Source organism: Lathamus discolor, chromosome Z (genome assembly GCF_037157495.1).
Source record: "Lathamus discolor isolate bLatDis1 chromosome Z, bLatDis1.hap1, whole genome shotgun sequence".
Taxonomy (NCBI): Eukaryota; Metazoa; Chordata; class Aves; order Psittaciformes; family Psittacidae; genus Lathamus; species Lathamus discolor.
In genome coordinates this window covers 34,485,848-34,510,894 of record NC_088909.1, presented here as the reverse complement: position 1 = coordinate 34,510,894, position 25,047 = coordinate 34,485,848, and the positions used below count along the sequence as shown (strand labels likewise).

Genomic DNA, 25,047 nt, shown 5'->3' with positions numbered 1-25,047 from the left:
TTTGCAAGGCCAACTAGCAGCTCTTTAGGCTATTGCTTTTCCCTTTCACATGCATTCTCTCACATTTGCAGATAAGAAGGGATGAATAGTCCCCCCAAGGTGCTTTTTACACTTCGTTAAAGGTGAACAATGTGCAGAAAGTTTTCACAAGCTTACCCATAGAAGGAAGTGTAAACAAACATCAGGACTAACAATTTCAGCCCAGTAAGGTGGAACTGAAGATCAGCAGGAGACACTTGGCAAGGACTGGTTTAACAAAGCATTCCAGCTCCCCAGACTTCAGTTCACCTTGACCTGCTTGGTACCAGGATGGGTGATGATCTCCCATTTATTCTACATGGGCTGATGGGTGAGGCTGATGCTTGCATGTGACTATGCATTTTACATAAATGCATTGACACAGACAAAAACAGATCTATTTTATCTATGTAAAATCTCTGCTATTTTTCCTGGTGGCCAAGTTGCTATAGAGCTCTTTTTTGTTGTGCAGGAAAGCAAAGCTTCATTCCTGCTCTAGTTATTTCACTCCCCAGGGCTGCCATGAACACAACAAATGAAATCACATGGAGGGTGATCTTGTCAGATCTCATAAGCAAAAAAGCAAGAGTTGGCCTGGTCATTATTAGAATAGGAGATTTCAAATATAAGCTTGAAACAAAGACTATGAAACTATTTGTACACCGAGCCGAAGTCACTCAGTGCAGCTTCCCTCTAACAATCTTACTTCCCTCCAAGTAGTTTACTGTGTTGATTTCATGTTCAATAAGGACCATTGGAAAAACAAGTTGTACAAATGGCGAAAATAATGAGTCAGCTGCTCAGTTTGTTTAGGGTCCCTGCAACTCACGTAAGTTTAAAATAAGTCGGACAGAAAATTCAGTCAGCAAAATAATAAAAAAAAATAATAATGAAAAACCTTACTAGGACTGGATTTACAAAGAAAAAAAGTCAAGAAACTTCCAACCAGTGTGCTTGTATTAGCCTGTGACATAGCAATTAAAAGTAATGAAGTTCTGACTGTTCTCACAAAGTGTTAAGAAAACGAAGATTAGCATATAGCTAACCTGGCAGTCCATCTGAAAAACCTAGACCAGACAACATACTTGGGGTGGTAGTGCTCCTCCACAGATTCTCAACATCATTAGTCACCTTGGAGCACAGAGACTGACAGTGCAAAACAAGAGCAACTTACCTAAAATTACAGTATAGGCTGTGCGAAAAAGCACAAAAATCAGTTGATGTTTAGTGGCACAACACAGAACCCTCGTCTTTAAAAGGCCCCAAAACTTACAGTTTCAGAATTACAGGTTTAGAAAACGTTACCCTTACCAACAAAAGTATCTCTACAACCCACAAAAAACCCTGGTGCATTGTATTAAATTGCAGCCACACAGAGATTTACGTCTGAGGAGGGAGTGGTGACTGCCCAATATCAGGGAGGACCAGGGGAGTTAGGATTAAACAAATACTGAAAACAAATCAAACAAATAAAAAAAAACCCAAACCACTACTATTTTATGTGCCAGATTTAAAGCTTAAGCTTTGCAGATGACTACTGTAAGGCTCCAGGTCCCTAAAGGAACAGTTGGGTGTGCTCTAATGGGTGTGTAGAACTGCTGTATTCTTGCCAACGCATACTTGTATCCAGCTGGTTCCGATTAATAGGCACATCCTGGTGGTTGTTGGCAGCCCTCAAGCAGTTCTAACTTGTGCCACAGACCAGAGTGGCAGCCAGAAGACTCGAGACAAAGACTCTGCATAGAGGGCACGAAGTCATCTCCCTACTCTGCGGAACTGCATCAGATAGCTAAGTGCACAGGAGTAGTGCAATGTAATACATTGCCATACAGAAATCAACATCTTGGAGGGGGGGATCATGAGGAAAATGTAGTGTGGACAATTTATAACCAACATTAAATGCCATTTAATTCTCATTTTAAACTGAGAATAATTTCTACCATCTGCCCCTCTCACCCCCACCACCCCAGTCCTACAGAGACACCTCTGGAGTATTTGCTGGAATCATGGCAGTTCACTGAGGCATACTACAGACTCATGGAATGGGCTGGGTTGGAAGGGACCTTAAAGCTCATCTAGTTCCAACCCCCCTGCACAGGCAGGGACACCTTCCGCTAGACCAGGCTGCCCAAAGCCCCATTCAAATCTATGTATAACCAGTATGTTCTACAATAACAATATTCTCTAAGAAATTTGGATGAATCATTTGCCTAAAGAAGGTGTTCCAGTGACCTAAAACAGAATTAGTATTCAGACAAATTATTGTTTTCAATACACAGAAACAGCCCTGCCAAAAAATGAAGAAGATGGTTTTTAATCTTTAGTCTGAAACTTTGTTAGAAACAGGGAAGAGAACTGATGATAGTAGGATCTGTGAGATTATGGTTAAACAGGTTAAAGAGGTTCTTCAAGGCAAAAGGTCAATGTGAAGTTTTAATATTTTCTTTCACTCACTCATGTAAATACTAATGTAAATTTCCTGGAAGGGTAAGGTTATTCATAAACTTGAAAATGCTGCATATACAAGATGTGCCAGCAAGTTCAATATTTGGAATATCCATCAGACTGTAAGCCCAGGAAATCAATAAAACATTAACATTACATAACATTACATTAACGTAACAAAACTGTAACATTAGTAACGTGACAGAGGATTCTGCTGCTTAAAAGCTACTTGTAAAAAACAGGAACAAAGAGAATTTCAGAAACTTTCTATTGCGTAGTACAAGTTGCTATTTTGCTATTCACTGCTCCTTTTAGTTTATTTACTTCTGAGTGGTTTTAAGCAGTATATAATTCATCTTTTAATACTAAGCACCACCTCTTAAAATGAAGGGGAAGACGCAGTGAGCACATAGCTGCAGCAGCATCAGAGAACGGAGCAGTGAGGCTGATTCAAACACTTCAGGACCCAAACTTCCCCCCAGTTCTGAAGTGTCCCGACTCCCGGGAATAAGTGCAGGCAATGTGGCCAGCATGCTCATGAATATATTAACTGACAAGAACCATTGTGTCCCCGTCTCTCCCCACCAGCTAATATATATAAAGGGAAAAACACGTAAAGAGGCTCAAATAGCTAAATATCTCAGGGTAAAAATATCAAGAACTCCCTCAGCTGGAGGTTGTTAGTAGAGCTCTGATAAAAATAAGGAACCAGGAGAGCATAAATTCTTTCCCTTCCCTGCAGAAAGTAAACTACATTTGGGAGGAAAGTATTCAAAACATAATAAAAGAGGTGACTCACCCCTACCAACATACAGCACACACTGGAAGTAGGGGCAGGGATGCAATCCTAACCCTGGTGAAGGCCTGGTGGGAGGAGAACAGCAATTCCGGGCTCCTCACATCACGGAAACACAAAGCTCCTGCCCACCAGACGTCAATCTGAAACGGCTACCACAACAGTTCTGTAATATACACAGTACTCATGCCCTGAATGATGACCTAGGGCACTTAAAGGTCTTCAGAAAAAGGTAAACGAAATGACCAAACCGAGTGAATGATTGCTCCTGAAGCCTTCTGCAGGGGTCCCTGAAGTGGAATGGTCCTTTAGAAGGCTGCTAGCACCTATGGCAGGAACTGAAAGGCCAGGGATATTTTAAATTAGAATAACAGAACCACAGAATAGTTTGGGTTGGAAGGGACCTTAAAGCTCCTCCAGTTCCAACCCCCTGCCATGGGCAGGGACACCTTCCTCTTAGCCAACAAGATTCCCAGACCCAAGCTGTATTCCTTCTTATTTATTTTTCAAACTTCAGGTAACATAGCCAGATGAGCGAACCCAGAACTAGACAAGCCAGCTTTGTGTTAGTTTGCAAGCAGACACATGCATACGGCTCAGCTGTTTCTCTTTTGTGAGCAGGCAGGGTACTGAAGAGCAACTATGATCCACCTATACTTAACGGCCTTCCACACTCAGAATAAAGGAAGCCAGCAGAATGGCCTTCAACTATAGGAGAACATGTCAACTATAGATAAAACAGAGCAACTATGATGTTTTAGGACAATGAAGCCAGTAAATAGTCTACAATGGTATTACACTGCTTCATTTTGGATAGAAAATTCTTAAAACTGTGGAGGAACTGCATCAAGTGAAATGATCTTGCTGAAGCACATTACAGTCTTACACCATTTTGTAATCACACACATCACACTGTGTCATACCACACTGGAGACACTCCAAAGGGTTTGGATTTTTTAAAACCAGCTCAAGTACTTCCTTCCACAGAGCATCCAACAGAAGGGTAAGATGCTTCTGTACACTAACACCTCCACTGACTTGGAGAAATAGAAATTCAGAAAAGAAAGAGAATGCAAGTACAAATGTGGTGACCGCCAGCACACAATATAGTTGAACACCACCTAGATCAATGCCCAGGAGACTGCTAAAATTTACTTTAATTTTACAAACAGCGTGACATTAAAAAGATAAAAGGTATCTCTGCCACTAGGAAATACTCATATGCCAGTCAGTTCAGGCAGTGACATTCTTGGACTCTATAAAATACAGAATATTAAGAGGCAGAGCATCTGTGGGCTGAAAATGACAGCTTACTGAATCTGAAACTTGAAACTGAATTTGAATGCAAATTAAAAAAAAAAAAAAACATGAGTACTATGTAAGGACATATCTCAACATCTTCATGGAAGGAATGTCACTGATTAACTCATGGGCTACAACATGTCACTGAATGTTACGATATTTTCTACCAATTTACAGAACTAATTTCTCACTTTTATATGTTGGATGAAAAAAAGAAAAACCCACAGAGATGCTAGGAAGCTTATTATGCTCAACAGTGGGTTGAAGTAGCATCTATGCTCATAAGCTTCCTATGCTAAGCAGTGGGTTGAACTGGGTACAACAAACCACCACGGAGTAATAGCCAGGCACATCATATATTAGTGTAGAATATGGCTGTATTCCTCCTATGACTGGAGTGTTGGAATAGAAGGTTACAGGCTCTTTAGGAAAGACAGGCCCAGCAGATGGGGAGGAGGAGCTGCTATTTATGTTAGGGATAGGCTGGAGAGTATGGAACTCTGCCTGGGGACAGATGATCAGTTAACAGAGAGTTTGTGGGTCAGGGTTAAAGGAAAAACAGCAATGGGGGACATTACTGTGGGGATCTGTTACAGACTGCCTGATCAAGAGGACTCTGTGGATGAAGAGCTCTATAGACAGATAGCAACAGCCTCACGCTTGCAGGCCCTTGTCCTCATGGGGGACTCCAACCACCCTGATATCTGTTGGAGGGACGGTACGGCCACAATTGTGTGGAAGAGAACTTCCTTGTGCAAGTAATAGAGGAGCCGACACGGACAGGTACCACGCCTGACCTCATGTACAGATAGTAAAATTGGAAGGGGCACTGGATTTGAGAAACCGCAGAAGTCAGGAACACCAATGAGTTGTACCTTTTTGCTTGTCAAGCATATTCCCATTACTAGAGGCATATTTACATATTTCTCACACTGCTCTTCATCTTCTGATCAGACGCTCTCCTTTTTCTTTTACAGCTTTGTATTTTTTTTTCAATGTACTGTCCTTTGTGCAAGCTCTAAGTGTCTATTCGTTGATCATGTACTTTTCTTGTTCCAATGCAGAATAATCAACTTCCATTTATATTGCTTTACAACATGCATATAAATACAAAGGAAAACCAAACTTATTTCCTCAGGCCAGGATACATGTCTTTAAAGTTTTTAAAACATCCTCTCCATGTGCAATACTCTATAAACATTTTATTAATGCTGGCATCATCACGGAAGTCTTTTTGACTTACACCACCTCAATTCAAAGGCTGACCTCAAGAAGTAACCTGAACCCTAAGACTGGTCCCCATTCTTTGAGGATTAGTTGGACAGGGAAGAAAGTAGATAAAACATTTAGCATGGAGAAAGCAAAGGGGATTTGGTTTATCAAATCTTCCTGTTGCAATTACAAGTATTTGATAAAACAACACTTCCACAGTAGTGGCATCAGGTGGGATCCTTACTTCCACCCTCTTAAATCATGGAATATTTATGACACATAAATACAGCCTGTCAGCCACATGATCCATTTTGTCCTGAGACTGCCAAGAACAATATATTTATTAAGGACTTGTAGTTCCATTTCCATTAATTATTTTCTCCAGAAGGCACAGCCCTTTCCAGGGAAAGGCCAACATGGTAACACAGGCAACCTCAGGTTGCCACTGATGTTGCCATCATTATTTTTTTTTTAGTTATAAAAAGTTTCCAAAACTAACACTGCCACTTTTCTGTAAGTATTAAGTTGATTATCGCTGGAATCTACATATGCTGATAAATTATTACTACTGACAATTTATTAGTTCTGTATTTTCAAAACACTGGCTTGTTTCTAGGAAAATTACAGGAGTTTGGTTTTGTTTTAAGGTGAAATCTCCCCCAAAAGCCAGAGCCATTACAAACAAAATAGAAGTTAACATAAAACACAGGACACTGTTTAATCAGTACCTCCGTACATTAATTTCTTCTTCATGATTGAGATTCCCTCTTTCCAAGACAGTCTTTTATTTAGTTATTGGAGATAGGAAACAAACAAAACAGCCAAGCCTAAGTAGCAAACCAGCACTTTCACTAGCAATTTAGGCGTGATCAATCCCCATCACAAGTTTGGGGATAAATTCAACGGGTTTACTTCCAACTTTATCCACACAAACTTAGCAAAAACTATTGGTTAGATTACATTCAGCTCCTAGTTAAACACTTCTACATCAACAACTGACCTTCATACTGAAACACAAGCCCAAAGGCAGACTGAAAAGCCTAATAAAGATGGGATCAAGCAGCCTATGAATTCAATGCCAAGAGGCACTGAGGACCTTGACAACCCACACCACCCACAAACACAGCTGACAAACTGTACCCAACATGACAAGTGTTACTTCTTTCATTCCAGATTTTTACAAAATCCATAATTTCCCAACTGATACTTGCACAGGGAACAAGCTGGGGAAAAAGCCTGCTCCCAATACACTTAGAAGAAGGAAATACAGCCGGTCACTCTTCTTTCATGGGTGGGTCTGGCTTAAAACTAAGACTCCCATAAACTTGCCCAAAGAAGGACTGCAACCGTTTCGAAAGCCCAGAGAAAAGAAATGGTTAACATAAATTATATTAATTTACATTTTGGCTCTTTTATGACAAATCATGCTAGTTAAAAAAAAAAGGCCAAAAAACAAAACCCAAACAAGATGTGGATGTTGAAACTGCATGGAAGCTGGGGTCTAGAGGAGCTAAAGGCTTGTACACAAGACGTTCCAGTCATTCTGGGCACAGGGAATGAAGGTGCAGAGGGAAAAGGAAGAGGAAGGCCTTGAGGGGGTGCAACCTAAGGAGGCACTTCAGAGAGCAAGCAGTGAAAAGTCTGCCAAGTTGGCATACTAGATGTTCAACCACTTTCTGAGAAAAACAAAACAAAAAGGAGGAACTGAACTTACTTCAGGTAAGACCCTCATTCACAGCACACTGTAAGATGAAGTTCTCCTGCTGCACAGAAAAGCAAACAGGATACAGACAAGCAGAAATGAGCTATCCAACTTCTCTGTCTTGACTGCTCAAGCACTCACATGATGAGCAGGAGTCAACTTTTTGTCCTGGGTTCAGGTAAAGCACTTATTTTGCTCTTTCTTAGTAGCTGGTGCAGTGCTGTGTTTTCAACTTTAATCTGAGAACAATGCTGATAACACACCAGTGTTTCAGTTGTTGCTCAGCAGCACTTACCCAGATGATCAAGGACTTTTTCTGTCTCATGCTCTGCCAGTGAGGAGGGGCATGGGAAGCCGGGAGGAAGCAGAGACAGGACACCTGACCCAAACTAGCCAAAGAGGTATTCCATACCACAGCACGTCATGCCCAGTATACATAAAGTGCAGGGAGTTACCCGGAAGGGCCAGGTTTTAGTTTTATATTCTCTCCCCTTGTTATTTCCTGTATCATTATTATTACTGGTGGCAGCAGTAGTGGTTTGTGTTATACCTTAGTTACTGGACTGTTCTTATCTCAACCCGTGGGAGTTACATTCTTTCCATTCTCCTCCCCATCCCTACCAGAGTAGGGGAAGGAAGAAAGGGTGGGAGAGAGCAAGCAGTTGCGTTGGCTGGGCTTAAACCACAACACCTGTTTACACATATTACATTAGTCTGGTATTGGAGAAAACCAAAACAAAACAAGAAGAAACAAAACAAAAAGAAACCCAAAAATCTTAGCATGCCATAATAAATACACAATAGAAAATAAAAATAAAAAGGGGATCTAATCCAGACATCAGCTTGACTATCACAAAATACACAGAAAACTATTCCAAAACCGAATTATAAACACCTTCAGAATACAAAGAGAAAAAAGAGCCAACATTACCTGTCAAGAAAAAGAATGTTACAGCTCAGTTTGGTTTACTCGAAAGGGAGACTGCACAGTGGGTCAGGAACTTATTCCTTAACCACTTACTAAATTTAAGATGCAAGAGGTTTTATTCCTAGCCTATTACCTGACATCTATGTATGCAAACAGTCTTCGTGAAATGGAAAAATGGTATGTTATCACATGAAAAAAAAATAATGGAAGTGTCTTGATCAGTATGTCTCTACAAATGACAGAATGTTTCAAGAAAACTCTTGCTATCCTAAGCCAACTCCATTAAAGACTTGCACTAATAAGTTGCATGTAGAAATACGAAAGTGTACAAAATAAGTTGGGAAAGATTATACGCCCTTTTGGGGACATGAACAAAATAGAGAAAGTTAATAAGAGAAAATTAAACACAGACAAATGTAGAGTACTGCGCTCAGGAGTAGAAATCAAATACACAAATATGAAATGGGGAATAATTGGCTAGGCAGAAGTATTGTGAAGAGAACCTGGAGGGCATGCGCACTGCAAAATGGATTATTTAAAAAACATTAAAAAAAAAAAAGAGAGAGAGAGAGAAACAAACACCAACAGCAACAAAAAACAGGGAAGTGTTCCAGGGTGCATCAGCAGCAGTGTTTTATTTAAAAATCCCAAGTAGGATACATTATCTCAAAATACGTAATTATTTTCCTTCTCCAGGTTGAACAACCCCAGGTCTCTCAGCCTGTTTCTGTAAAAGCAAATAGCTGAAGCAACCTTTAGAAATGTAGCTTTTTTGAGACTGCGGTCTCTCTTTTTATTTTTTCCCCCATATACTTGACATTGGAAAATGAGCTCAAAAGCTATCCAGGGTAGCTGGCTGCATACACACAGCACAACTTCACAAGCCTGTTTCCCTTAGGGAAGGAGACTACAAATACACAATTGTATGATTCAGGGTGGTGTAACTGGGTAGAGCCACTTCATGATGACCTCTCCATGAACCCTCAGTGCAGAAAAGGGCACAGCCCACTGTGGTACTCTTGCCAGGGCAACTGCTCAAAACAGTTGCTTTTCAGACTTTTCTGCAAAAGCTTCTTTGGACACCAGCAAGAACACCAGTTAGATGATGGGGTTTCTCCATGAATATGCAGAAGCCACACCTCGAGGCTTTCCACCCATGCTGGCTGGAATTAGGGCCACACTTGGTTTCTGTGTTGCTAAACAGGACACAGAGGAGTGCTGATCCAGGTTGAATCGAAGCTTAAGTTTCTTTTCTGGCGTCCGCTCAACTGAGTCACAGACCCCACAGTCCACATGGTCTGGGTAGCTGTCAAGCAATACACAGCTGTTGTATCACCTACTAACAGAACATCTTAGCAAAAGGGTAGACCTTGTAACAGTCTTCCAGTACCTCAAGGGGGCTGACAAGAAAGCTGGAGAGGAGCTTCGACAAGGGCCTGTAGGGACAGGACAAGGGGGAATGGCTTTAACCTGACAGAGGGGAGACTGAGATGAGCTCTTAGGCAGAAGTTCTTCCCTATGAGGGCGGTGAGGCCCTGGCACAGGTTGCCCAGAGAAGCTGTGGCTGCCCCATCCCTGGCAGTGTTCAAGGCCAGGTTGTTTGGGCTTAGAGCAACCTGGTCTAGTGGAAGGTGTCCCTGCCCATGGCAGGGGGTGGAACTGGATGAGCTTCAAGGTCCCTTCTAACCCAAACCAGTCTGGGATTCACATGACCTCAAGAAGACAGATGTCACAGACTGTGCAGGGGATGAATCATTTTCTGCTCCTCATTTTCCAGATGCCTGATGTGATAAAATGGCACCTCAGCCTTAAAATCAGTGGCAAAAGAGACAGTGGAAGTTGTATGGACACACCAGTGGTCTATGCAATGCCCCCCCACTCAAAAAAAAAAAAAAAAAAAAAAAAGGAAGAAAAAAAAAAAATCAGGGCTACACAGCTCAAGTTGGGCACTCAGCAAATATTTTTGCCTTTCACCTTTCTGGCACCTTACTGCCATCTCCAGAACTGGCAGGCAGGCAGGAGTGGCTGATGCATATTTTTAAAGGCTTGTGAAACCAAACAACATGTTCTTCCTCCAGGAACAGCTGTATTATGAAACAAGGAGTCAGCCATAAGGCACATACCGCATGACAGCAAAATAGTGAATTATCAAATAGCTGCTCATAGTGAAAACAATGCTCTATTCTGCACAATAAAAAAAACAAGTGTTTCCAGAAGGAAAAAAAAAAAAAACCTAAATCAGTGAACACGCAAATGAGGACAAAGTAAGAACTTTAAGTTCTTTTTAAGAACACTTAGTATACATCCATATTTTCCAAGAGCACATTATTGAGATTTCAAGTACAGCACCCAGACACATACCAAGACACAATTCCAGATGCTTTTGAATGGCAAGTCCTACCCTTTCCTCGCAAAGCTTTGACATCTCATTTGAGTTACAGTCTTTAGGACTACCATACACCTTTCTGCCGTTTCAGCCAAGTCAGTATTTCATATGTGTTTGTAGGCTTTATCTTGAAGATAGGTATTTTGCCCCTTGGTCTCTTGGCACCCAAGGAACGGTCATCTTCTAGTACCTGGAGGGACAGTGTGTTCCTCCTAACATAACAAAAACCTTCCACTTCCTGACCTGCTCCCTTGAAGGCATCTCTGCCTTGGCTCTGCTCTCTGCTTTGCACCACGTCTATTTTACTTGTCAAGATGCACCAGCTCCCACCCAGACCTCTGATCACAATGTCAGTCACCTTAGGGAGCAACTCTTTGTCTCCTCTCACCAGACCAGCCACTTCAACGTTTCTTCCTCCATCCTACTTCAAGAGCCAACTCCAGACACCTCTAATCCTGGCATCTCAGGGCTGCAGGCTCCAACTCCTCAAATTCACACATTCCTTCCCATCACTGCCCAGTCCCACTTTCCCTCCCCAAGCCACCTTCTGACCCTGGTGTCTGGTGAGTTCCCAGCATAGGTGAAATATTTAACGCTTACAGTTAGTTAGCCCTAAGCATATGCAAATTGACCTTTTTGAAAAGGCTTATATCCTGGCTAAATTCACATGTTTTGTCATGCAAATGAAAAAAGACACATCCCTGGAATAAAATCCCTCATCCTTTTCAACCAGATTCCAAGTGTTTTGAAAGGGAGGGGCACTACAGGTCTTCCACAGTAGAAGCTGTGAGAACTTCTAAAAACATAGGAAAACACTCTTTTCTTTGCCCAATTTGCAAATCGATTCAAAACATTTCAAATGAACTTTTACACACAAAGAAATTAAATAAATCAGCATAAGGCTTACATATGCCATTATAAATTTTCCACTTAAGTTTGGCAAAGTTATGAAAATCTTGTTTGGCTACTTTACACTTGTGACATTATCATATGCCTATAATTTAAGCAAAATGAATTATTAATGTATACTGGTTTCTATTAACTATTCTCTCCTCCAGCAAGATTTAATTATCTCTTGGCCAAGCCTGAACCATGCTCACTGTAGTAAAGAGTGCATCTTCTGTACCCAGTGGGTCTGAGCAGGCTGTAGAAGTTCTTACTCTTCAGCACCAGAAATGTGCTTGGCACTACAGAGCCAACGAAGGCTGGAATCTGACACTTTCAATGTTCACCATTAAAAAAAAACACAGGGGGCAAAAAAAATAATCAAACCTTTTGTGAGCAGAAAAACTGCAAAGAGGAAATGATGCAGAAACTGATCATCTTTTTCTTTCCCTAAGTTCTTGTCAGTTCAATGAATTACCTGGATGTGCTTAACTGCATGGAAAGACCAGTTTTGTATGATGGCACCCTCAGCAAGCTTGCTGACAAGACCATGATGTGGTACGGTCAAGACACTGGAGGGAAAGGGTGTGACCCAGGGAGACCTGGAAAGGCTGGAGACCCTGGGATCATATGAACTTCATAGAGTTCAACAAGGCCAAGTGCAAGGTCCTGCCCCTTGGTCAGCGTAATCCCCAGCACAAACACAGGCTGGGGCAGACTGGATACAGCAGCCCTGAGAAGGACTTGGGGGTGTTTTTTGACAAGAAGCTCCTCCTGAGCTGGCTTCAGAGTGTGCTTGAGCCCAGAACACCGCCCCCCCATGTGCTGGGCTGCATCCCCAGAGCACAAGGGAATTCTCCCCCTCTGCTGCGCTCTGGGGAAACCCCCTCTGCAGTCCTGATCCAGCTCTGGGTCAGCAACACAAGAGGGACGTGGAGCTGTTGGAACCAGAGCAGGCCAGGGAGATGCTGCGAGGGCTGGAGCAGCTCTGCTCGGGAGACAGGCTGAGAGAGCTGGGCTTTATATTCTTTTATTTTCCTAAAAAGAAAAAGGTGTCATGTTCACACTCACAGAGCAGTTCACCTGCAACTTTTACACATTTGACCTAAATGGGTGAAATCCATGGACAAATGTCAAACCTAAATTTTCTAAAACAAGCCAGATTAAGCTCCCAATTTTGTTTCCAAAGGGGAGAGGGGGAAAGAGGTCAATATACCCTTCACTACCTGAAACTTGAAAAACCAGCTCACCATTTCCCAGGGACAAGCAGTAAATTTATCATTGAAGACAACTAATTTTAATCTGTGTCTTATTTTCATGGAGCTTAGAAGCACTACATCAGAAATAGGTAGCCTAATTCATGTGATGCCATCTTTCCAAATCTGAAGGGAAAAAAAACCCCAAGCAACCGAAAAAAACACCGTATCACACACAAAACCACTAAAAAAAAAAAAAAGAAAAGAAAAGAAAAAAAGGAAAAAACCCACTATCTCTAGAAATCCACAAATCGTCAAAAGCCCTCGGAAATCTCAGTTTTCCTACACAGCAGTAGCATCAAATGAGGAAAGCATTGGTGGTTCCTTCTCTTTTTACAGAGAAGTGTACTGACATCAACAAGAAAATGACAAAAGTTTTGTCAATTTACTTTGCTTTCCCACTTGGGAAGAGTAATTGATCAAAGCAGGTACTCACGGCACACGTATAAAGGAGCCCTGCATCTTAACAGCCAACCACCCAAACCAGACTTGAGAAGAAACAACAAAGGAGACATCTTTTTTCTTCAAAGCAGCAGCAAAGTGCAGAAGAAAATGCCGAACCAACTGGCCAAGATCAAACTTTAGGAGACATTTACAACCACAGCCACGCAAAAAAATGGAGCAAGAATAACACAACAGGAGCTACCAAGTGTTGCTACTTTCTCCGTGTCCTCTCCCGCAACAACCTGAAAACCAATCAATAACCAATTCTAATTCTTGCTTTTACATTGTTATGCATCCTCTTATACCAAAGGAAAATGCAGGGTTTAGTCACTCAGATAGTTTTTGACCAAAACCCACATGGCTGGGTCTGAGCCCCAACAAGGTACAGGCATCTTGGGAAAAAGACTACTTTATTAGACTACTGAAAAATCAAGATAACTGAACACAAAACATGTCATCCCTTCAGAATCTAGTCTTCCTCGTATGTTCTTTTTAGCTGTTTTTATACACATCCTTTCTAACCTAAAACATTACATTTCTAGATAGAGTTCCGTTTGCAAAGAGAATCAGAACTGTTTAGGTTGGAAAAGACTTTTTAAGATTATCAAGTCCAACCATTAACCTACCCTACATGACGCCTATGGAAGTCCTGTTTGAAAAACTACATAAAATTTGCACAGTGTGTCTTTACTTCTCCCAGATTTAAAGTTTAGTTTCACCATTCAAGGAAATGTCAACAGGCCCAAACTCCTAATCTGATTTAACCTAATTTTAAAAACTAAAATAAAAATAAAAACATTTAAAAAAAAAAACCAAACAGAAAACATTTGCTGTTAAGAGATTAAAAAGAGGATGCTTAGAAAAATTTTAGTCTTTTTCCTTCTACAATGTAGATGGAGCCTTATTTGAACCTGGCACAGCACGAGCTGCTGCTTAATACAACTTTCCTTTCTGTATCCTTTATGCGACAGGGATCGAATGAACCCAACATTAAGCTACATCTGTTTCAGAACAGGAGGAAGGGGCACAACAACATGAGAGATTTTTCTCTCTTCTTCACAGCTCACAGGTACTGTGGGTGCCTTCATTTTCAGCATTTTACTTACCTGTGCTGTGCTGTACTTCTCTGGCATAAAATTAGGTATTGTTTTTTTTCCCCTGAATTCATCTATCTACACTTCACAGGAGTTAAGCTACGTAATAAAGATAATTTACCCCAAAGGTCAGGCAGGCGGGACAAAGAGAAAAACCATAAAATGAATGCCATCCTTGGAACTGAAAATTTGCCAAGGGCTACTGTAAATGACTTGCAAAACTTGTTAATTTTAATAGAAATTACATAACCTCAAAGGACATACATATTAAAGGCAGCATATAGCAAGATACCACACTGCAAACGTATCTGGCACAGGATCAGTCTGTAAAATATATCACATCCTTGATTACAAACAACATCTGAACAACACGCATCTTTTCGACACTTGATAAATACTCTTTTCACACCCTAGTCTTGTCACTGGCACACATCCCCATGGGAAAGAAACATGTTCCATGTAATTAGACCGTCCAAACCCGAAGCAGTGGATTTTTACTTTATTTCATTAATTATTAGGTTGGGGGGTGTTATTTTATTTTATTTCCTTAATTATCACAAATGCATTTCAGGTACCAGTTGCTGGTGACAGATTTTAAATACTTAAAACCGTAAGCAGTCACGACAGAGTTAAGTTACATCTTCTGCTTTAAAATTTCCAAATTAAGTATAACTCCACTCTCCTTGATAAAGTACTTAATGTATCAATCAAACATATATTTTTTTCCTACAGTTTTCAATTTAATACCACCTCATGCACAAGTTAGAGCTGTATTTCTGGGGACATATTTAATTCAATGGCAACTTTTCTCAGCAGAACAAGAACTTGTGCATCACCTTGGGAGAAGCATTGCACAGCTGTAAAACAATGTCACAGGAAAGAGAAAGGAAAATGTAATCACAGCTTTTTGGATGTCAGAAGGAAAGCGTATGAAAATGGCAATGATGTGATCCCATTTACTACGAAGACTTTAAAAGATGCAATAGAAATAAGAATCTGGAATGTAGTTTATAATGGCATTCCACAACATAAACCAAGTCTTTAGGCTTTTCTATTTTTCATTAAGGGAAAGGACGGCTGGGGAGGGGGGGGATAAGAGGAAGAGGGTGTTTCTAAATTCCTGGTTATGTTTATCCATCAGTAGATGCCACAAGATCTGTCAAGTCCATGATTTAAGAACAAAACAGTGTTTTGCACCTATACTCGAAGAATTCACATTTCCAGCTGTTAGTTATAACGAGTGGGAAACAAAGTGTATTTAAATCGAACAGCACCATCTAGCAGGCCCCCGTAACTTTACTCAGGAGGGCAGCTGCTGCTTGGCACTAGGTCAGTTTGGCAGGCTTGCCCTGAAAATTATTGAGCATTTTAATTCCGCATGAAGTATGACGTGCTTTATGGCACCAAGGACTCAGAAGAAAAATCAGCTACAACGAAGTAAGACTAAAGCCAGTTTAAAGTTTCAGCTCTAGGACCACAGCACAGTGTGTGTGGCCCGCGCTAGGAAGTTTCTGCCAAGCAAAATCAAAATAACGTGGTCTTCACCTGATCCAACACACAGCGGCCTTGGTTTTATCTAGTCCCACAGCGCGATCCCATTCTGCCCTTCAGGATCTTATCAAGTGTACTGACAAACACATGCAACTATGCAGCAATTATGCAGCACAAGAAAATGGCTTCAATCCGTAATTTCGCCAAACCAAATAAACAACGCTTCCACTAGCCACTTCAGCAATGATTTCTACAATTATTTGCCCACGGGGAGTAAGAAGTGCCACTAGTTGATTAGGTTTCAGTGCCCAAGTTGTGTCTCCCACTCCACCCTAGCCATTAATATTGCATGTCGGCACTGCCTCTGTCTTCCTCCACCTTTCCGTGGCAAAGTTCGGCGTGGAATTCCCTAACATAACATCACTTTAAAACCTCCTCCAGCATCCCCCTCTGCTGTAGCAACAGAGATGCCTAGCCTGCTGCTGTTCCAGGAAGCATGCATGCCAGTCTCTAGAATTAAGAAGTGTCTGAAACACTGCGGGGGGGGGGGCGGGGGGGATATTAAATACATACATACATACATAGGACAGAAAAATGAAAAACAAACAAACAAAAACTTCTAGGTGAAGGTTCAAGACAAACTGCCCGACGGGGGAACTCCTCCGGAGCACTGCGCCCGGAGGCTACAGCCGCTCCGGAGCAATGCGGTGTGCACCGAGGCGAGCTCGTGTGGCCGGCGCCCTCCAGCTCCGGACCCTCCGCAGCCTCACTCCGACCTTCCCTCGGCTGAACCCTGCTCGGTACACGTCCTCCCCGCCTCACACGGGCTCTTCCTCCCCCTCCTCCCCGGCTGCAGCAACGCCGAGAAGCCGCCGCTACAGCACAACTTGACGAGACCGCCGTCCGCTCCTAAGAAACTCGCTTTCCTGCCCAGTTCTTTCGCGCCCGCCTCGTACGCAGGGCACCCCCGGCACCCCGCCGGGCAGCTCCCACGGGGGAGAGAACCGACTGAGCCCTCGCGCGGCTCGCACGGGGGATTCTACCCGCCGAGAATGCATTACAACATTCAATAAAATAATAAAGTACTTTCGCGGCGGCTTCGGTATCACCCGGGCTCCGGAGGGCAGGGAGAGAGGGCTGTGAGTGCAGCCCCGCCGCGCACCGGCACCCCAAAACCCGACCCCGGCACCACACCGGGGGATGCCCAGCACCTTTGTTCGGCGGGGCGGGCGCCGGAGCGCGGCGTGTCCCCGTGTCTGCGTGTGCCCCGCTTCTGCCGTGCGCCCGCAGAACAATGCGCCGCGGGGCTGCGCGGAAAAGTTGCGGGGCGGCGGAGTTGGTAAGCTGCAGGACGACACCCCTCTCCCTCGCCGGTCGCCGTCCCCCCATCCCCGGCTCTTTGTCACATATGGTGCCCCGGGGACGGGACCGTGCGGAGCAGGGACACGGGGGGACCAGCGGCGGAAGGACGGGGGGGGAGGGGGGGTCCGCCCGCTGCATCCTCCCGCTGCTCACCGCCCGGCGGCGGGAAAGTTATTTGGTGCGTCCGTCGGGGCGGTACTCACTTCTCCCGGGCCTGGCTGTCGGACGGGACGCTGCTGTTGCTCTTGCCTTTGCCGTACATGCCTGCGGAGAGCTCCGACTGTCACGCACCTGTCAACCCATCACAGCCTCCCCGGGAACAGCCCCGTCACCATGGAGACGCCGCCACACACACACCCTATTGGCCGGCCGCTCGGTCGGGCACGCCCCCCGCGCGGTGATTGACAGTCGGGACCCGGACGGGCTGCTCGCTCCTTACCACCCCCACCCCCCCACACTCGGCTCCTCCTCTCCCCCCCCCCCCGCGCTCTCCCGTCCCCGCGCAAGGGGGAATTAGAAACGGTTCTAGAAGGGTTTTAAACAACCGGCTGTTCCCGGCAAGCGGCACCCCGCCCGCCGCCGCTGCCGGCTGAGGGAGAGCGCGCCGGCGAGCGCCAAACTGCGGACCGGATTGCAGCGGCAGCCGCGGCCCGCCCTCACCTCCGCGTAGTGCCCGCAGCGCCGGCCCGCAGCCCCCTCAGCGCCCGCACCTCCCCTGCTCCGGCACACCCCTCCCCAGCTGCTGGCGCCCCTCGCCCGCTCCGCGGGGGCTCGGCGCCCCCCTTTCCCTCAGAGCCCGGGATCGAGCCCTTCCTTCCCGGTGGGGCAGGGGGAGGCCAGGGGCAGGCCAGGGGCAGCAGAGCTCCCCCCCGCCCCGGAGCCGGAGGGTGCTCCCCGCCGGGACGTGTACCACAGCCCGGGGAGCCTAGGCCTCCTGTGGCCTGCGGCCCTGGGAGGCTTGGGGGGAAACGTTTCCTCAGCCGAAACTGGGGTTTTAGACACGGTTAAAAGAAAAGAGAATTTCTCTAAAGAAAATTCAAGGAAATCCTTTGATTTTTATTATTATTGTTGTTTTAAGGGTACATTGCTAATAATCCTGTATTTCAGAGAGATGATGGGAAGAGAGGAACACCGGGACAATGCGTGGCCGTCGTTTTTATTAGAGGTGCCCTGTCCCTGCATTTGACTTCCCAAAGTATGACCCCCAATTCTGCAGATGTTGATACCCGCTTCTCTTTACAAACCCATGACTTAATCTTGTAAACCTACTCACGTGTGTAACCCGAGGGCGCTTTGAGTGTTTAATGTCAAGATCTCGGAGCACTTCTTTAGGTCAAGCCAGGTTGTAAATACACCCCATCTCCCCATTGTGCTGGCAGGCAAAGGTCACGCAGAATTCGAAGGAGGGGAGCTGTACAATGCATAGACCACCAACATCTGTTTATCATTGTTGGAGCTGCAGGGAGGGGAAAAAAAAAAACATCCACATATATCCTCTGGATTTTGAGCTGCTAGAATTAAGGGAATGGTTGGTGAGGTGGAATTGTTGTGGGAGGATTAAAAGGGTATTAATTAGCAACTGGAACAAATTAGGGATGGAGTAGCAGAGACAACAGGAAGGAGAGGCTAAAGGGTCTGAGGTGCTTGTAGCTGGTTGTTCGGGATGTGTGCAGAAGTCAATCAGGTGAAAGCATGCCACAACAGAAGCCATTTTGTGCCAAAGTTGGTTGTTTGTCCTGGGCTTTTGCCCCACTGTATTTTTATTGTTGTATTAACAGGTGAGTGGGAAAGCATGGTTGGAGTGGTCTGGCGTTCGAGTCACCCCATCGTGCCCGAGGCTCCGGCTTCCAAGCTATGTCAGGGGAGCCAGAGGAAGAATGATGAGCAAGGTGGCTCGTTGTGGTGGGAGAAGGACGTATGTGGAAAATGGCAGGAGAGAAGGATGGAATGGAAGGGTAGGAGAAGCTAATGGAAGGGAAGGAGGTGAAAATTACTGTGGGTGGGAACAAAAAAGAAAAGGAAAGAAAGTACAGAAACAATGCATGGTAAATTTGAGTGATAAAAGGGGGGGGAAGACTAGGGAGGGAATCTGAGAAGGGCACGTTAATGAGGCATGAACCAAAAGGGGGCATTTTGCCCTTATTCCTGGGGTTTACATGTCTTGTGCCACGGAGTTCAGGTGGAGGCTAGCTGTATGACTGATTACATTCGGTGGGAATAGGGGTGGCAGAAAATTGTACAAAGAAACACAGAGAAAGAATCAGGGCAGAGAACAAAGAAGGACTTGGGTTGTAGGTAAAATATAGAAAAAAAAAAAAAAGAATTGCTGAGGGAAGGAGAAGAGTGAACCGTGGATATCCTTGGCAAACACACAAAGGTAGTTGACACTTTGGCACAGGATCATCGTAATCCAAAATACAGTTTTCATCTAACTGTTTGCTTGGAAGAACAGTTATCATCCCATCAGAGACGTTAACTCCCTGTTCTAGTCTCCCGCCCATCAGCCATGGTATCAGCAGGGCTTTTACATGAAAATGGTAACAATGGCGAAATCGCTCCTGGGCAAGGCAGTCCTCTTTGAATCTTCTGTCTTTCCCCCCCACACACACACCCCCCTTCTGTTTACCACAATAGTTTTGGTCGAGTTGTTTTGTGGTTTGAAGGGTGGGGGGTTATTTTGGGAAGATGGCCCATCAGTGTTGTGTTAGCCTTGTATGGGGAAAAGTTCTGTTCTGAAGGACACCATTGAGGTGTTTCCTAAAAATGTGCTGATGGGATTGCTGTAATGTTCTCTGGATATGCATTCCATGGCAAGTCTTCCACAGCTGAAAATCCTTTGTTCCCGTTTTTCATGTGATTTATTTGCATTCTTGTGATTTATTTTGGTCTGAAGGACTGCGAGTGCCTTGCATGTTCATAGATCGAATGGTGATTTGGGGCAGAGTGGAATGAACTTTTGGAGGGTAGGGATGGGCACTCAGACATGGGCAGAGTGGTTCTGTTCCCAATAACAGTGTTAAAACCTATTCTCTTTACGGGTATGGTTCCTGAGCTACCATTAACATTCAGGTGATGATTTTCTAATTTTGCTTAGAGATCCTTTGGTGGAAAATGCTGGTACTTATTTATTATGCATATGAAAAATAGAGCACAAAAGGAATAAGGTGCTTGTAGGACCCTGCTGTAGATCTGCCAGGCTAATATTACAGCTGCCTTTGCAGGAATGCTATCTTGGTGTATTATCTATCAGCACCACGCAAACAAAACATTATCACATGGGTACAAAAGTTTGCTTTGTAAGCAGGTAAATCATCATGAAATCCTCCAAATACTTTTATGTGTCCTTAATTCTTTATTCAAGTGTTGATACGTGTATGAATGTCTGTGTATCTTTGCCCTTGTGCCAATCATTTTGAGCACAAACACTGCTGGTAGCAGCAGCAGTTGTATCTCACGAGGCCAACACTGTAATTAATGAGATTTGAGGCATAAATACTGAGACAAATTTAAGTTTCTAATATCAGAAATGAAGATCCAGTCTTTGTTCAGAAAGGGGATGAGGGGTGGCAGTAGTTTAAAGCTTCTCAGTCTGACACTGGAAACTGGAAAGGAATTCACAATGTATTTTTAGAGTGTTATAAAAATCTCTTACATAATGCTCATTAATTCTTAGGTTTTAGGGAAGAGCACTGGGCTTTGTGTATAAGAGTGTTGACCAGCTAAGCCACTGAAAGGGGCTGGTTTGGGCTGGATTTTTTTTTTTTTATTTTTTTTTTTTCTTTTAACTTCTTGGATACAAAAAGCTGCAATTACTCAATTATTATGGGGTTTTGCTTTTGTTTGGGCGTGTATGAATATTTTTCTGGAAACTGTGTCTTATTTTTGGAAGTCTTTATCGTTTTAAAACATATGTTACATCACCCTGTCTGAGATATAGGATAGCTACGAACTGGGTGGGGTTTTCTTTTTTTCCCCTCCCTCTTACTGCAGCTAGTTACGTTATGGATTAACGTTTAGGAATATCTGCAGTGAAACATTACTTGTGTAGCTGTGTAAGACTTACTTAAGCAATTTAACTTATATTACAGAATCATGACTTTCCTCATAGTAATGCATGCAATTACTGTATAGTTCTGCCCATCCTGTTGATTTTCAAAATCATCAATTAGTCTTAACTGCCAGGTCCTCACACAGCTCTTAACAAAGGGCTATTCAGGAAATTAAGTTGGTTAAACGGTACTCCCTAATTTTAATTCTAGTTATATACAGTTATCGTTGTGTAGCTGTAAGGATATTTCTCCCTTTTTTTTTTTTTTTTTTTTGTTTTACACGATATCATGGGAAAGAGATGCTTTTGTATGGTCTTTTTCAACAGACAAGTGACCAAGGCAGCTTTGAAGCCTTTCTGAAGAATCCTTCTTGCTTCTGTAGGATGTTAAATCTTTCTGTGGAGTTTCCAGCTATGCACTTCATTCTACAGACTTTCACTCTTGTGCCATACCAATAAGTAAGAATTGCTCAGGTGAGTGCAGTGAGTCCTAAATTGTTACTGGAGAATCTACATGGGTCACAAGTGCGAAACAAAAGCTTCATTTGTACTTTCTTTTCCAGTTGGGAGAAAATGAAAGTAATTACAGCTCAATGGCAAGGAGGGAGGATCCTTATAGGTCCCTTCTGATTTGAGATATCCTATGAATTCTGTGGTTCTGAGGCTCAAAAAAAAAAAAGGCTTATTAATAACCTGTTTATCACCTAGGTCTCCTGCCAGCAAGGGCTTTCTCTTTCCTTCTGTGATACCTTGTTTCTGCAGTTCTCCCGGAAGGAGGCTCTGACACCACAGAGAGCCAGCACTGCTCTGCAGTGTTTGGTTGCCTGTATTTGCTAAAGGACACTTGTCCTGTGAGATGCAGAGCAGATCACTGAAAGGAGCTGTGGACACCTTGCAGCAGGGAGCTTCAGGATAGGGAAGAGGCACTGCTGTTCTCTGAAACCAGCTGGAAGTATCTGCAATCTGCTACAGTTCCTGCAGTAGCAGAGTCTGTCCTTGCTTTCTCGCTGTTATTCTCCCATGAAACCTAAGTTATGGCCCTAGTTCCCACTTGCACTTTCCTTTTTTCCAGCAAGAACCACAATTTCCTTCTGTCTGTGGAGAGGAAGCAAGGATGCTTTGCAGCCTCCTGTCACCCATTTCATCCATGAAGGAAACAGGGAGAAGCTGAAGATACTCAGCTTAGAAATAATACTTCATAAGACTAAATCTGTCCTTAGCTTATTGCTCTCATTGGCAATATGTTTGCTCACACTTTTAAGTACTCTGGCTTCCAGTTTGTGTTCACATGCAATTCAGAGTGTCAGAAATCAAGCACACAGTGACACACAGTCTAAGTCTTAGTTCATACAGTGGAAAAAGAACCATGTTTATAAGTACTGGTTTTCTCCATATTAACTCTTAACTATTTAATTCTCTGGTGTCTTATGTGGTTTCAGATCTCCTTGATATTATTTCCACCAAAGAGGCTTTCAGAACATCTTGCTCACTAGCTCTCACACACAGAAGCTCATGTGCTGGCTAAAGGTTGAACTCATGTTGCCTTTCATGTAGAAAAGCTCAGATACAGTCTCCCTCTTCTCCCCAGCCATGTATTTTCACTTACAGAAGTGGAATTGCTACTCTTCCTTTTGTCAAATTTGCTTGATAATTGGGTACTCTGCTCTCGTGAGACCTCACTTGGAGTATTGTGTGCAGTTCTGGTGTCCTCAGCATAAAAAGGACATGGAACTGTTGGAACAAGTCCAGAGGAGGGCCATGAGGATGATCAGGGGACTGGAGCACCTCCCGTATGAAAAGAGGCTGAGAAAGCTGGGGCTGTTCAGCCTGGAGGAGAGAAGGCTGCGTGGAGACCTCATAGCAGCCTTCCAGTACCTGAAGGGGGCCTATAGGGATGGTGGGGAGGGACTCTTCATTAGGGACTGCAGCGACAGGAGAAGGGTTAACGGGTTAAAACTTAAACAGGGGACGTTTAGATTGGATATAAGGAAGAAATTCTTTGCTGTTAGGGTGGTGAGGCACTGGAATGGGTTGCCCAGGGAGGCTGTGAATGCTCCATCCCTGGCAGTGTTCAAGGCCAGGTTGGACGAAGCCTCATGTGGCATGCTTTAATGTGAGGTGTCCCTGCCCATGGCAGGGGGATTTGAACTAGATGATCTTGAGGTCCTTTCAAACCCTAACTATTCTATGATTCTGTGATCCTAATGGGTTAAAATTATGACTGACATACACATAAACACTAGCAGCATGTGGGATTGCCCTCATTTCTTTGGTTGGCATGGCTGAAACTGGTAATTTTGAACTATCTGACTGAAACTATATGTTACCAGACAACCCAGCCTGTGGAAAAAAAAAAAATTAAAAAGCCTCAATTATTAATCATTTAAAGGATAGCTGAAAGTCACCATTGCTGGTTCAGTGATGTGTCACATCAGGAATGTGATTCTTTTTGCTGTGTGTGCCAGTAGCTCAAAGAAAAACAACTTGAAAACTGGAGATACAGGTGGATGTGAGGCCGAATTAGACCCCGATCCTACACAAAACTCCACATGGGCAGATTGATTTGCCTTGGTACTTTCAGCATTTAGTGTGATGCTAAAACCGAAAAAAAAAACCCAAACCAAAACCCAAAACAACCACACCCCCCCCCCAAAAAAAAAAAACCACAAAAAACAACCCACACAAATCACATTAGCAGAATCATAATTGTCTTTATTTTCAGGGTCACCACACTCAGCAATATGTTCCAGAAAAAGGATGAACCCAGTATGGGTTGCAGATAATTCCTGAGTTGGTTTGACTTACGCAGAACGCTGTTGACTTCAACAGGCTTATTTAACACATTTGTTCCTTTTGGGTTTAGGATTAGTAAAAAAAGAAATTTTGTGAGGCTACTGTGATACGGTTGCCTATATGGACAGTAGGCCTGGAGTTGCAAGGCTTGGGTTGCACAGGTAGAGCAGCAGAAAGACTTCTGCTTTAGCCAGGAGTTAACTGTTATTGGGGTAAATAACCTCTTCAGAACTACTCTCAGGACTTTTACATTCATTAAATCCTATTCAGGGGAAAAAAGAAAAAGAAAAAAAAAAAGATTCCCAAAGCAAGCAGTAGCACTCAAGGTAAAGATCCGGGAAAATAAATGGCCAAAGCTATCACACTGTGACAGCTCTGGAAAACCTTTACACGGTTTTATAAAACAAACACATCTGATGTTCTATTCTCTGGGTAGATCTTTACATTAGAAGTTCATACTTAACACAAAAGGTGAGTAAAAATGGTTCGCTTGCTCCGCGTGTTTGCTGAGCACATACTGGTGAATGAAGTATCATTCCAGTGGTGTACCATATCAGTCAGGCTCTAACAACACATTCAGATATACAGCAGTTTTGTGGAACTTTTCTGCTGCCTTTGATGTGTATAACTGAGAGGAGGTGGAGATCATTTCAACCTGTGCTGTGGGCTTAATATTCAAAGGAGCTACTTCCTCTAGATTTCAAGAATTGTAGAAAATAAAGCAATTGTCTGAGGGCTTGCTCTTGTTTTCAAGAAGTATGAAACATTCCAGTGGACTGATAGGTGTTACTTCATTTGCTTTCAACACCAATATTTGAACTGCTTCTAGTTTTTATGAACTATTTGAGCTTTTCATGTTCAGTTAGGAATAGATATATTGAAAAC

At 43.4% G+C, this 25,047-nt stretch overlaps 1 protein-coding gene across 2 annotated transcripts in view; it reads right to left on the bottom strand.

Moving 5' to 3' along the window:
• SSBP2 (single stranded DNA binding protein 2) overlaps nucleotides 1-17,676 on the bottom strand; it is a 172,383-nt gene extending 154,707 nt beyond the window's left edge. For both annotated transcript variants that reach the window (XM_065661183.1, XM_065661184.1), the window contains exon 1: nucleotides 17,525-17,676. In XM_065661183.1, coding sequence (XP_065517255.1) covers nucleotides 17,525-17,583 — 59 coding nt within the window. In that variant the 5' untranslated portion in view covers nucleotides 17,584-17,676. The remainder of the gene's footprint in view (nucleotides 1-17,524) is intronic.
• Between the last annotated feature and the right edge of the window lie 7,371 nt (nucleotides 17,677-25,047).